General features: G+C 35.5%; 1 protein-coding gene across 1 annotated transcript in view; it reads right to left on the reverse strand.

The window, feature by feature from the left end:
• LOC126977220 (kinesin-like protein KIF13B) overlaps nucleotides 1-12753 on the reverse strand; it is a 168623-nt gene that overhangs the window by 58438 nt on the left and 97432 nt on the right. Inside the window, exons 4-5 of the mRNA XM_050825933.1 lie at nucleotides 2400-2527; nucleotides 825-974 (exon numbers count right to left, since the gene is read on the reverse strand). Of these exons, the coding sequence (XP_050681890.1) occupies nucleotides 825-974; nucleotides 2400-2527 (278 nt within the window). The remainder of the gene's footprint in view (nucleotides 1-824; nucleotides 975-2399; nucleotides 2528-12753) is intronic.

Raw genomic sequence — 12753 nt, forward strand, 5'->3', positions numbered from 1 at the left:
CTGATCCAATAACGGCAATTTGCTGTCGTAAATCTGTGTTCTCGTGACTTCGGTTGTCTACAATAAAACATGTAAATAAGCTTTGAAACGCTAAAAAAAGAATTAGAAAAGTTTGTATCTACTTATAAAATCCCTGACCTTTTTAAGAGACGGCGAAATGTTTTGATCTGAGTAGTTTGATACTGTTTTGAAAGCCGACGGGCGCGTGAGGGAATGGAGATTTATATCAGTGAAGATAGTCCCTATGTGCATCAGACTTCTAACGTATGGGCATTCTACAAAGGCTGAAACTGACACGTTTCGAATGTTAGCGGGTGACGCTTCGTGGATGTTGAAATAATTCTATGGATAGCCATGATGATGGCATTAACCTTCATTTATTTACAGTACATGTAGATTGATGCATCTACTCATAACATTTACTTACTTACTTACAAGTCGAAACTTTTGATTATTTTGGTTGCATCATTTTTTTGTATATATCGTAGTCAAGAACGTCGAGCCACGAGCACGAAGTACGAAGCGAGTACGAAGATGTTTCGGCCTAGCCTCGGGTAATCGGCGTGTGGTGAGAGTGCGGTCGAGATCGGGTGCCGGGCGAGCGCCGGACAAGCAGTCAAGGAGTAACCAGCGAGCGAGGCGGTTGTGTCGAACGCGCATACCGGGAACACCACGTTCTGATTACATAATCATAAGGCTTTGTGACTACCATAACAATTGTTACTATTATTACACTGTGTTTTATTTTCAACGTCCACAAAAAATGGACAACAACAAAGATCTCAGGATCTTCATGGTCAGCCATGTGACCAGTCTTTATTTACCTGGTAGGAGGTGACGGCGAGCTGCGACAGTCCGTCGACGTAGGGTCCAAGCACCACGTGCTCGCGCACCCGCAGTGAGCGTCGCGTGTTCTCGGGGTCGAGAAGGTCGTGTACGCGCTCGTTGTATATCTCCATGTACGACACCTCCACCTGCACACGACACCACACACCCATCATATACACATCTTAGCGCGGCCGCACACATACTATTTCCGATTGGATATTTCGGAAAATTAAACAAACAGTAACTCCGTGTGCATTGTAAATATTTTTTTATAAAAATAAGGAACGAGACGAGTAGGACGTTCAGCTGATGGTGCTTCACCACTTCACACCAAGGCAGCCTGCACTTTTTTTTAAATGTATTTATCATTATACAATTTATTATATACAAGACTAGGTCAACTTAGCATCTAACAACTACATAGGTTACAATTAATGCTAATAATTAGAATAATAACAGTTAAAATTTTGTACGACATAAAACTAATAAATATAACTTAGCAGGTTCATTAATATTGTCTTAGCTGCTATAGTTTTTTTAATAGATAATCTTTTAAATTTTTACTTGTCTGCTTGGCAACCACCTCTTATATAAAAAAATTCTTCATATTTTAGAGAACATTAAAAATATTATCATTTTTTTATGAAAATAAGGGACGAGTCAAGCAGGACGTTCAGCTGATGGGTATTGATACGCCCTGCCCATTACAATGCAGTGCCCCTCAAGATTGTTGTAAAACCCAAAATTCTGAGCGACACTACAACTGCGCTCGTCATCTTGAGACATAAGATGTGTATCATTTGCCCAGTGATATCACTAGCTACGACGCCCAACTGCTTCACGGCAGAAATAGGCGCCGTTGTGGTATCTTTAATCTAGCCAATTCTTTCAATTTATGCTAAATCGGTACGGTTTTCTACATCGATGCAGTAGTATGCAAATACGTTTTATATATCCAGTATCTTTCTTTTACTGGGCTACTGAAACTTGTCAACTTCTTAATATATCTCAAGATGAGGAGCGCAATCGAGATTCTGTTAAGAATTTTAGGTTTCATTTAATCCTGAGCGGCTCTGCATTGTAGTGGGCAAGGCATGTCACATGTAGTCTGATGCTCGTCTCGTCACATATCACTAACCTCTACTATAAACCACTGGACTGGCGGATGTCAAAGTGCTTTTGTGCCTGTTTGATATTCGCCATTTTGGCGCTGTTAGCCATGTAGCGAGAGTACGCGGTACTAAAACTAGTGATGACAACCTAGTGGACAACATAGATGGTGGGAAACTATTTACAAGAAATTGTTCGTTGATTCTTGAAGTATACATAAACACGGAAAACGAACGAAATGTAAGAATACTTGAGGGTATTGTACGTTCCTTAGCACCCATTTGTATTATACGTCAAAATTAGTTCTCTAGAGGCTCGCAAGTGGCGCTTCAAATAGGCACAAAAAATTTCTGTCAAAGATATGGAACAGCCTGTCCAGTGGTATTTATACAGGTCAGTGTCACATATACATAGTATGTTATAATATAAATATAATTAAACACTATAAACGTAGTACTCACTTTGTAAGTGAGCGCTGGGGGCGACTGCTGGACCGCTATCCTCTCGAACAGAGCGTCGCACAGCCTCGGAATTATGCCACGCTCATCAGCCCCCGGCGCACCCATCATTGTATATGATTTTCCTGAACCTGCGAACAGACAAAGAGATCCATTAATCATCCAAATTACTATAACATAATACGATAAAATATAAGGATAATAATTTGTGTAGATAGTCTCTTGCTACTAGACAACCGATAAAAACAGACCAGGAATATTAATTTTGTGTGCGTGCAAGTGCAAGCTACGTCTTACACTCGCGATTCCTATGACACTCTTTGTTACTGTGCGTTGACCTGCTCGAAATAGAGGTTATTTCTAAACTCAGTTTTCACAGCTTTCATAGTCTATCTAGACGTATAAATGACCTAAGACATAAATAATAGATTATAGCAATTACACGCTGTTAATCGTTATTAATTTTAATAAATTTATTTAAACATTAAGCTCTGAAAATTTAAAATATAAATGGAAGTAAGTTATAACCTTATTATATATATATATATATATATATATATATATTAAAGGAAACGTGTGTGTGTATGTACGTTCACCTAAAAACTTCACATCTGTTAGTCCAATTGCAATTAGACACTTGCCCAGATATAATGACGATGAGATAAACGACATGAACACTCCGAAAAACGTAGTTACATTGCCCTAGTAACAGTGATTTTATCTTTTGAAACATAACACAAATTTATATGCAACTAGCTGACCCGACACACGATGTTCTGTCAATAGAAAAAATAATGATATATTCGGGAATAATGTATCTAGTCTAAAGCCATAAGAAATGTAAAATTTAATTAGTTAAACATGAAAAGTGTCCTATATCAATAAAATAACTCCGATCGAAGCTTCTGTTTGAACGAAATTTAATTTTTTTCACACCCACTTTGTAGCACGCTTTCTGTCAATTCTATGTCAAACGTTAATGATTAACAAAGCGCTAATGTTAGTTTAGAAAAAATTTTATATGGTGGTGAAGTATTCTTAAATTTTCCCCCTAATTTTCTTAATTTTTTGTTTCGTAAGAACCTTATCCTGACAATAACAAACAACAAAAAAGAATTGGCGAAATCGGTCCAGCCGTTCACACGTGTAGGCGTGACCAAGGGAAATAGGGGATTCATTTTGACAACATTGGTTCAGTATGTATGCGTAGCAGCTAATAATATACAAATGAACGGCAACGCATCTCTTGAAGTACTACACTCCCCTAGTGTTGCGGAAGTCCACCAATTCCCACCAAGTGAGCCACTTGCCCGTTTGACAGTAAAAAAAATACTCCATATTTTCGAGCACGTTCAAAATACAATAAATTTTCTCAAATATTACATTGGTTCAAAATATAAATGAATATCACGTAACAAGGACACAAGTAAAAAGAAAATAATAAATAGCTATTCCACACAACATTTTCCTCTTGAATCTCAGCACACCTGCAACGTGGAAATAAATTGTTTGTACATCGGTACATATAGCACGAACGTGATAGTGAACGTGAAATAGGTCCTCTTCGAATGACTGAAATACAAAATTAATACAACAATTTTGTTTCTCATCTATGGTCTATGTTTGAGGCTCGATGGGAAATTTATCCTAGATGATGTATGGCTACTTATCTATATATATGAAAATGGTCATTGTTTGAGGCTCAATCACGTCTAAACCACTGATCGGATCGACATGAAACTACCACCATTCAATGCGAAATTTATCCTAGATAGTTTATGGCTTATTATTCAAATTCCAATGTTCCTATATTAATTTATTTCCTTTTAAAATTCGCAGCGAAGCGTGCGGGAATATAGGGCGTGATATTAAAATACGGGAGAGAATTCGATTAAATACAATTCTGCTTCAGTTTATTCTAAGAACTTTGCAATTCTGCTTTTAATAATAAAAGCCGTTCTTAGAATGAATCGTTTAAATACGAGGCTTAAAATATGAGTGCCATTGAACTGAAAACAAATTAAAACTTTAGTAATAACATCGTATAGAGAGATAAACATATCCCACGCTCCAGATAAACGCGAAACAACTTCTAGCAACGAGGATGAGAGCGGGCCCTCAAGAACTCGAGCACAACGAGGGACACGTTAAGGAAAGTGCTCTCTGCAAAAATAGCGTAAGGTCAACATGTGAGCTGGAGTGTAATTAAACTTAAGTTATATAAACAAGTACGGTGCAGTGTAGCTGAGTCGTGTCGCCGTGATATTGTCACGGAGCTTGATTTGTTGCCAAATGCTTAGTTCTTTAAACATAACAAAATAACGTAGATAAAAAATTCATCAAATGCGAGTCGGACTCGGATATATAAAGGAAAATGATATTAAATTATTTAAATGGAAAAGGCAAAAAATCTGCATGGTAATCTACATTATATATTTTTTAAGTTAAGATACAAAATATTCAGTTTCGAAAAACAATATATTAGAAACCTCAATATCATTTTTGAAGACCAATCCATAGATACCCGTATGGGTTTGATGCTAAAAAACTTTTGAGTTCTAAAGTTTCAGTTCTAAGTATGCGGAACCCCCAGATAAGTACCGGATATTTTTGTGTGAAAATGTTAAAGCGGTTCACAAAATACATCTTCTTACCAACATTCAACATATAGTTCATGTAGTTTTGAAAAAAAAGTGGCTGTGACATACACGGACAGACAGACATATATGACGAATCTTTTACCATAGTCTTTTGCCATTTGGCTACGGAACCCGAAAAAACCGTCAACTATTAGAATTTTAATAGACATTAAAGATGACCAGATCGATTGAAATTACTTTAATTAAATTCCAGACCAGTTTAACGTCTGATTTTTTTTATGGAATAGGACGACAAACGAGCGAACGGGTCACCTGGTGTTAAGTGATCACCGCCGCCCACATGCTCATTCCACAGCTTTGTAGTACGAGAAAGAAAGCTCCTTGAAAACCGCACTGTGGAGGACCACCACACATCCAGATGGTGGCGATTTATCCACAGATCCACTTTTAAAGTAAGACAAAGACATTGCCAATTTTCCATTTGGACAAAAGGATAATCACAATGCTGCATATTAGGAATAACAGCAGAGAGGCGTTTATAACAAAAATACGACCTCACGGTGACCAGTGATGTAATACAATCCATCTGAAAATTTCTTCGTGGTTCATATGCCGAGCACATCGCCACCGACAATAAACCCACATTACAAGACGATATAATATATTTTATCACACACCCACAATAATATAAATCAAGGCGGTAAACGGCGTGAAGCTGTGGCCACGCTGACGTAGGACGACCATAACTCACCAACGAGACATTAAGATTGTAGACTTACTACCGTACGCAATGGTTTCACAAAGCAACGCCTTGATTTTTCAGATAAATGTCTCCCCGGTGGCGTTGGACATGAAAGTACTCTTATCTACATTGCTTTGTTCTTACTTTTTTCGTGACTTTTTCATTTATGCTGCTGCTACATTTTGTAAATATTTTATTTCTCCCACTGAAGTGTATGACCACTGGACAGGTTGTTCCATATGTTTGACAGCAAATTTTTGTGCCAATTTGAAGCGTCACTCGCGAGCGTCCAGAGAACTAATTTTGACGTATAACACAAATAGCCGCGACAGAAGCATACAGTACTCTGAAGTATTTTTGCATTTTGAATTAATTTCGTTAGTTTTCCGTGTTATTTACACTTCAAGAATCAACGTTATGAAATACAATTTTTTTTGTTAATAGTTTCCCACAATCTATCGTTGTTTGCTAAGGTTGTCATCAGTTTGATCTAGTCTTAGTACCGCAGAATCTCGCTACATGGCCAACAGCGCCATAATGGCGAATATCAAACAGGCATTAAAGCACTTTGACAGCCGCCAGTCCAGTGGTATATAGTAGAGGTCAGTGATTTTTACACAAGAAATGAAAAATATCTTCTGAAATGATTCTAAATTAAAATATGACAACTATTGTCTGCACTCATTTCAAACTACCGACTTGTAATAGAGATGTCTAGACGAGACTTGATACTAATGTCATTGAAAAATTGTACAAGCAAAGTATAGAAGGACGGTAGACAAAAAATTATATGTTGGAAACTTTCCAACCACAACCTTTTGTTTCTAGTAATAACAGCTTTCCTTCTCCGACTTCAAAACGAAATTTTTAAACTTCCAACAAACCAGTTTTAGGCGGGGCCTTTGTTTATAAACAGAATGAGGTCACCTATCTATGGACTTAAACATAAACAATAATCTATGATTAAGGAGTATGCACACTACATGAAATGTGGCTTGTGTCTATGTTATTATTCATTCATTTTTTACTTCCTGTTATTAAAGCAAAATTCTAAGCAAAATTAGAAATTACATAACATTACACAGTTTCACGTCTGTATTCCTGAAGGGTTAGAGGTATATTTTTTCCACCCACATTTCACTATGTTTAATTCCCACGTAATAATAGGGGGCGAGCATCTAGATTTCTGAACTATGGGCTGCTAGTGAGAAATTTCCTACGAAAAACTCAATAACTGCCCCATTCCATACCCAGGCCGGGTACAAACCCGGTCCGGGAATGGAGTACATATTATTAATACGAGGATGGTCAAAGATATCCATATTTGACAAAAAAAATCCGTGAAGAACAATTTCTTAATAGGAGTCTATTAGAATTATCTTTATTGGATAAAACATTTTTGAATTAAAATGTCAAGACTCATTTGCACCGTAATAAGAACAGCTACAGTGCCATTCAGACCAAACCATAATAATGCTTACACATTTTTGCTTCACGGCAGAAAAAGGTGCCGTTGTGGTACCCATAATCTACAATTACAAATTTGGAATTATTTTCAATGTAACTTGAAGAAAACTTCAAATAATTCTACGTTGAAGTGCTTACGTAATAACTTAACAAAAATGTGAACTCATTTAATTTCGAACATAATAAACAAATCTTGAATTAAAAATGGTGCCTTTAGAATAGACATTTACACACACACAGAGCAGTAAATATCGTGTTTCAAAGCACAATTCAAAGAGTATTAACGCAGACAGGCCGATCTTTTCAACCTAACATATTTAAAAAAACACAAAATGTAAAAACACAGTTACAATTACACTAGTTTTTATCTTTTAAACGTGTTTTATTTAAATTTGTAACACTCGCGGAAATCAGAGTAAATACTAACATAACATACTTTCATAATAAGATTAGAATTAAAAAAATCTTTATTGGGTAATACATAACTACAGTAAATACAAATTTAGAAGTATTTTCAATGTCAGCTAAAGCAAATGCACATACAAAATAACTTTGTCTTCATGGCAAAATGAGAACACAAATTCCTTCACAGCTGCAATGAATCGTAGGCATTTTACTATTATCTGATATTATGTCACACGTTTTTCATCTGTTTAAGGTCAAAGTGAGTTCAAAAAAACAGCTGATTAGGGTTGAGGGAATCATAGTTTTTGCGAAAACTTAGCACTTTAAATATTGTATTAAAATATAATCCTAATTCATTTCTGACTTCACATAGTCATTAGAGATGACCTAAGGAATGTCTGGTTCAAAGCATAGTATACCCATTTAGTTTCACCTTGTATAACATACTAGCTGACCCGACAGACGATGTTCTGTAGATAATAAAAAAATACTGTTTATAGGAATTTGCCAATAATATTTCAAAACACCAAGAATTATTTCGTAAAAAATGATCCCTGTTGTTATAATGAAATTGTTTCAAAGTAGAACTGTCAAACCGTGCGTCACTAAATTCTCTCATAGAAAATAATATCTCCATACAAAACAAATATTGAAAATAAAAATAACTTAATATTATCGGTCCCAAATCGAAATAAAAACTATCCTATCTCTCAAGTTGGACCAAACTGCACTCCATAAAGTAATCCCCATTAAAATCCGTTCATTAGTTAAGGAGTCCATTGCGTACAAACAACGTGTCACGTAATTTATATATATAAAGATTATGTACATTATAGATCCGGCATGAATCTATAGCAGTGCCATTGAAGCCACGCAAATAAATAGCCTAGAACAAACTCAGAGTGTCTTGGTGCTACAGGCAAAATCATATGTAGGTTCGTGACTGCGTCTTGCGAATGAGTTTCGCTCACTACTCAGGGTTATAGCTACAATAAATTTAATATAATCATAATTAATATAACAATAAAATATCACTAACTAAACCGACACACGCTGTTCAGTCAATAGAAAAAAAAGATGTAAGTATTCGGAAATAATGTAGTCTAAAGCCATCGGAAATGTGAAATCAAAGTTAATGATGATTAGTAAATTTTGAAATATTAAAATGGATATAGTACGTATCCTTAAGAGATAGAAATATGTGATCGAGGACTTTTCTGTAGACCTATACACAATTCCACCATACATTATTTTCTTATATCTCAGGGTTAAAGACAGCGTTTTCGTTGAAAGCTCCCAGACCGCTTATTTTTTCTTACACCTCCAAAAATTATCGTTAATGTATACAAATATGTATACACAAACTTAAATATTTTTAGACTAAAACCTTCCTCAAGAGCCATCGCCACGCTATCCATTGGCGAAAACAGCATGAAAATCGGTGCAGTAGTTTTTGAGTTAATTTCGAACAGACAGACAGACAAACGCAGCCGAGGACTGAATTTTATAATATTATGTAGTAATATAACATGTGGCAGTCTTTCATTAATGTCAATGAAAACAACGGATTTTCCGAATTAAAAGTCAACATTGAACAACGATAAATTGATATTTTCACAGAGCAAACAGAATTTGCGATGTTGCGAAAATACACAAATAAAAAATATTATTTTTTATAGAATACGCGCTTCATCTGGCTACGAGCTGACTACAATGCAAGAAATGCAAACAGAAGGCAATTAAAACTACGTTTACCCACTGCAGAAAGATATTGCAGTAAGCGCAAATTCTTGCCTTTAAAACTGTGTCAACAAAGTTTTGCAACTCTTAACTAATAGACATAACAACAACCTACTTTTCCACCAACGTAAACTAATTTCATATTTAACATGTAAGAGTTATACAAAATAAAGTCATCATATTTTCGAACGTCATTACCAGATTATGTATCGCAGACAACAAAGAGACTGTAATACGCTACATTTCGTGATCTTATTGAGCAATTCAAATATGTATGTAACAATATATGTTAGCATTAACACAGATCGCTTCACTATTGCTAAACAATGGTAATAAAAATGTTTTTTTATGACAATAAGGGACGAGACGAGCAGGTCGTTTAGCTGATGGTAATTAATACGCCATGCCCATTACAATGAAGTACCGCTCAGGATTCTTGAAAAATTTATTGAAGCAGGCGTTATTTTGCGGAAATCTATAATTATCGTCTCTTACCAAAGTTTGGCGAGTCAACATCACCTGAGGATGCATCTTGTAGAGGCAAAACACATGTCGAATTGTTTGAAGACGAATATTGGCAGCTATTATCCGCAGTCTCTACAACTGCCAATTTTTTTTTTTTACAAAAACTCATTTGTTACCAAATATAGGAAAAAGACAGTACATAAAAGTACAGTGGTACTTCTTATAATACGTACGTTATTAAAGTAATGTTATATATTGGTCATTACGCTAGGTGTATTATGCGTGCGAGCCACTGGGATGCACGAGATAGGAACCGAGAGTGGCATGATCAATATACATGCGTTGTATACATCATTTTCAACAGATTTGCGAGGAAAAAACAGATTTCTTAATTATTAACTTTTGGTGGGTATAAAAAAACTCTAAGCAAGCAATGATTTCTATTAACACTCAAGAAAACTTAAAACATTTGGATTCTTGAAAAACCCAAAAATTCTGAGCGGCTCTACAACTGCACACCTTGAAGACAAAAAATGTTAAGTCCCATTTGCCCAGTAATTTCACTAGCTATGGCGCCCTTCACACCGAAACATAATAATGCTTACACATTACTGCTTCTGCCGAAAAAGGCGCCATCGTGGTACCCATAATCAGGTAAAATATACGTGTACGTTTAGATGTTTATATCAGTTGATTTTATGTAGGGTAAAGAAAGCTTTATTGACTAGAGTTAAAAGCTCAAGTTTATAGAAAAGTATACCTGAACTGAACGTAATATCTTAACAGTGAAATTTCTCAAAGTATTTCATTACAAGCGCGAGCAAAGCTGAAACAAAGTCTCCACCTGCAGTTTTAGGTCATGAAGGTGTCGCGAACGCGTCGCACCTTCTCTTTGTTCCATTTGCCGCGTTACCTTCGTCTTCACAGTTTATTCCGTGCATTAAACATTCCCAATGTTGGAGCGTTTACGTACAATATTAATAAGTCTACCATCTTGCTCCTTGCATATTTTATGAAGTACTTGGATGTATTGTGATCTAGATACAAGACTGTAAGTATAGCTCGACATGTACAAAGCTTGTGGGTGCCTAAAGTTAATATATTTTTAAAGCTTTAGATAATTTATACGTATAGATAGTCTCTAGAGTCTAGCTTGCAGGCAACGGCTGACAACAGGCCAGTTTTATTACATTAGTGTGCATGACAGCTACCACTGACACTCGAGATACTTTAGTCACTTTGTTTTGTGTGCGTGCGTTGCTGAAAATAGAGGTCAACAGTTTGCTGCTGTCTTTTTCGACGTGTACACACCTGTTACTGCAATATTACAGATAATTATATTTTTTACAATAAATTCCAACGTGTCGCAGGATTTATGACTACTAAGAAATACAATAAAAATGAATGAATTCAATAGGTTTTTTTTAGAGATGTGTAATAGTAATAATTAAGTATCAAATTACAATCAGCATAACCAAATCGCCTTAAAAGTAAAGTTTATTCTCAATATATTAAATTTAAAAAATTGGTATTACATATGCAAATCCTACTTTCTGTTTTTCTGATAAGGGGTCTTCTGTAAATTAAAAATCTTCTATCAATCAGAGATAATGCACCAATGTTATAATCCAATTCTCACTTTCACCGGCCATGCCATTAAAATACAATATCCCGTATGAATATAACAATGAAACTTTTCTATCCAATTTACAAGCACTTTTGCATCATCATCTTTTTACCACCATTTCGGAATATTCTCTACAATAAAGTAAGGTTTGCGAGAAACTCTACGATATAGATAAAGTATCAATTGTTTCCTTAAGTTCTTGGAGCATTTATGCTATACATACATATCAATTACTCTATTAAGATTCTTCATGAATAGTTTAAGGAAAAAATATATACTTATAACAGTTTATAGTAAAAAAGTGTGTGTGTAGAACATGTATGCACGCAAGAAGTTATACTTCTTTGGCCTAAGGAAGCAAAAAATCATTAAAATGAATTATTCATCGTGCTATTCCACGGTTTAGAAAGAAAAATTAAGTAAAAATCATCAAGCCATGGCTTCCCTTTGCCCGTCCTAATAATGGACGAAGAAACCAAAAAAAAAAACACACGCACAAAATTTTAGGAACCAACCTCAACCTGTTACTTTTGAGTTACAGTGATGCGCGCGCAACTCTAAATTTCACTCCCATCATTTTTTCATAACGCGCCTAAAGAAGTATAACTTCAAAAAATCCTATAATTCTTTAATTTAGAACCTTATTATTATTATAACAAATATAAATAACAAAGAAGAATCTGCCAGGGAGTTAAGCGATATAAAACGCGTTGTGAGGAGATCATGATACGCGATACCTACATTATTACGCAAGTCGACGTAACGTTCTCGATAAGAGGATATTAGCGAGCAATTCAGCTAATGTACAACCATTTGTACTTGTATTACGAGACCATTATAACCGCTTCTTCCACACAAGTGCTTTAATCTTACTAAGAAAACACTTTTAATAAACGCTATTATGATTGAGCACTTGTGTTAATATTTGTGTCGATAGAATAAAAATCCAGCCGTTTTTGCCCTCGTAAATATGTACACTTAGATTAGTCTCGGAATTTTCATTGCATATTCCACAGTTTATTCTGTGCATTAAACATGTTGGAGCGTTTACGTACAATTTTAATTAGTCCACCATCTTGCTCCTTGCATAGTATATGAAGTAATTTGATGTATTTTGATCTAGATCTGTGTTTCGCAACGTGGGGCCCACGCCCCACAGGGGAGGCAGTTAAGGGGGACAATTAAAAAATGGACTTGACACGACTTTAACCCTTTCGCTTTGGATTATTTAAATGGCAATGCTAGATATCGGTACAAAAAAGGCTAATCCAAGAATGTGCAAGAAAACTTTTAGTACCGATTCCGTCTCCA

The sequence above is a fragment of the Leptidea sinapis genome, chromosome 44 (genome assembly GCF_905404315.1).
Source record: "Leptidea sinapis chromosome 44, ilLepSina1.1, whole genome shotgun sequence".
Lineage (NCBI taxonomy): Eukaryota > Metazoa > Arthropoda > Insecta > Lepidoptera > Pieridae > Leptidea > Leptidea sinapis.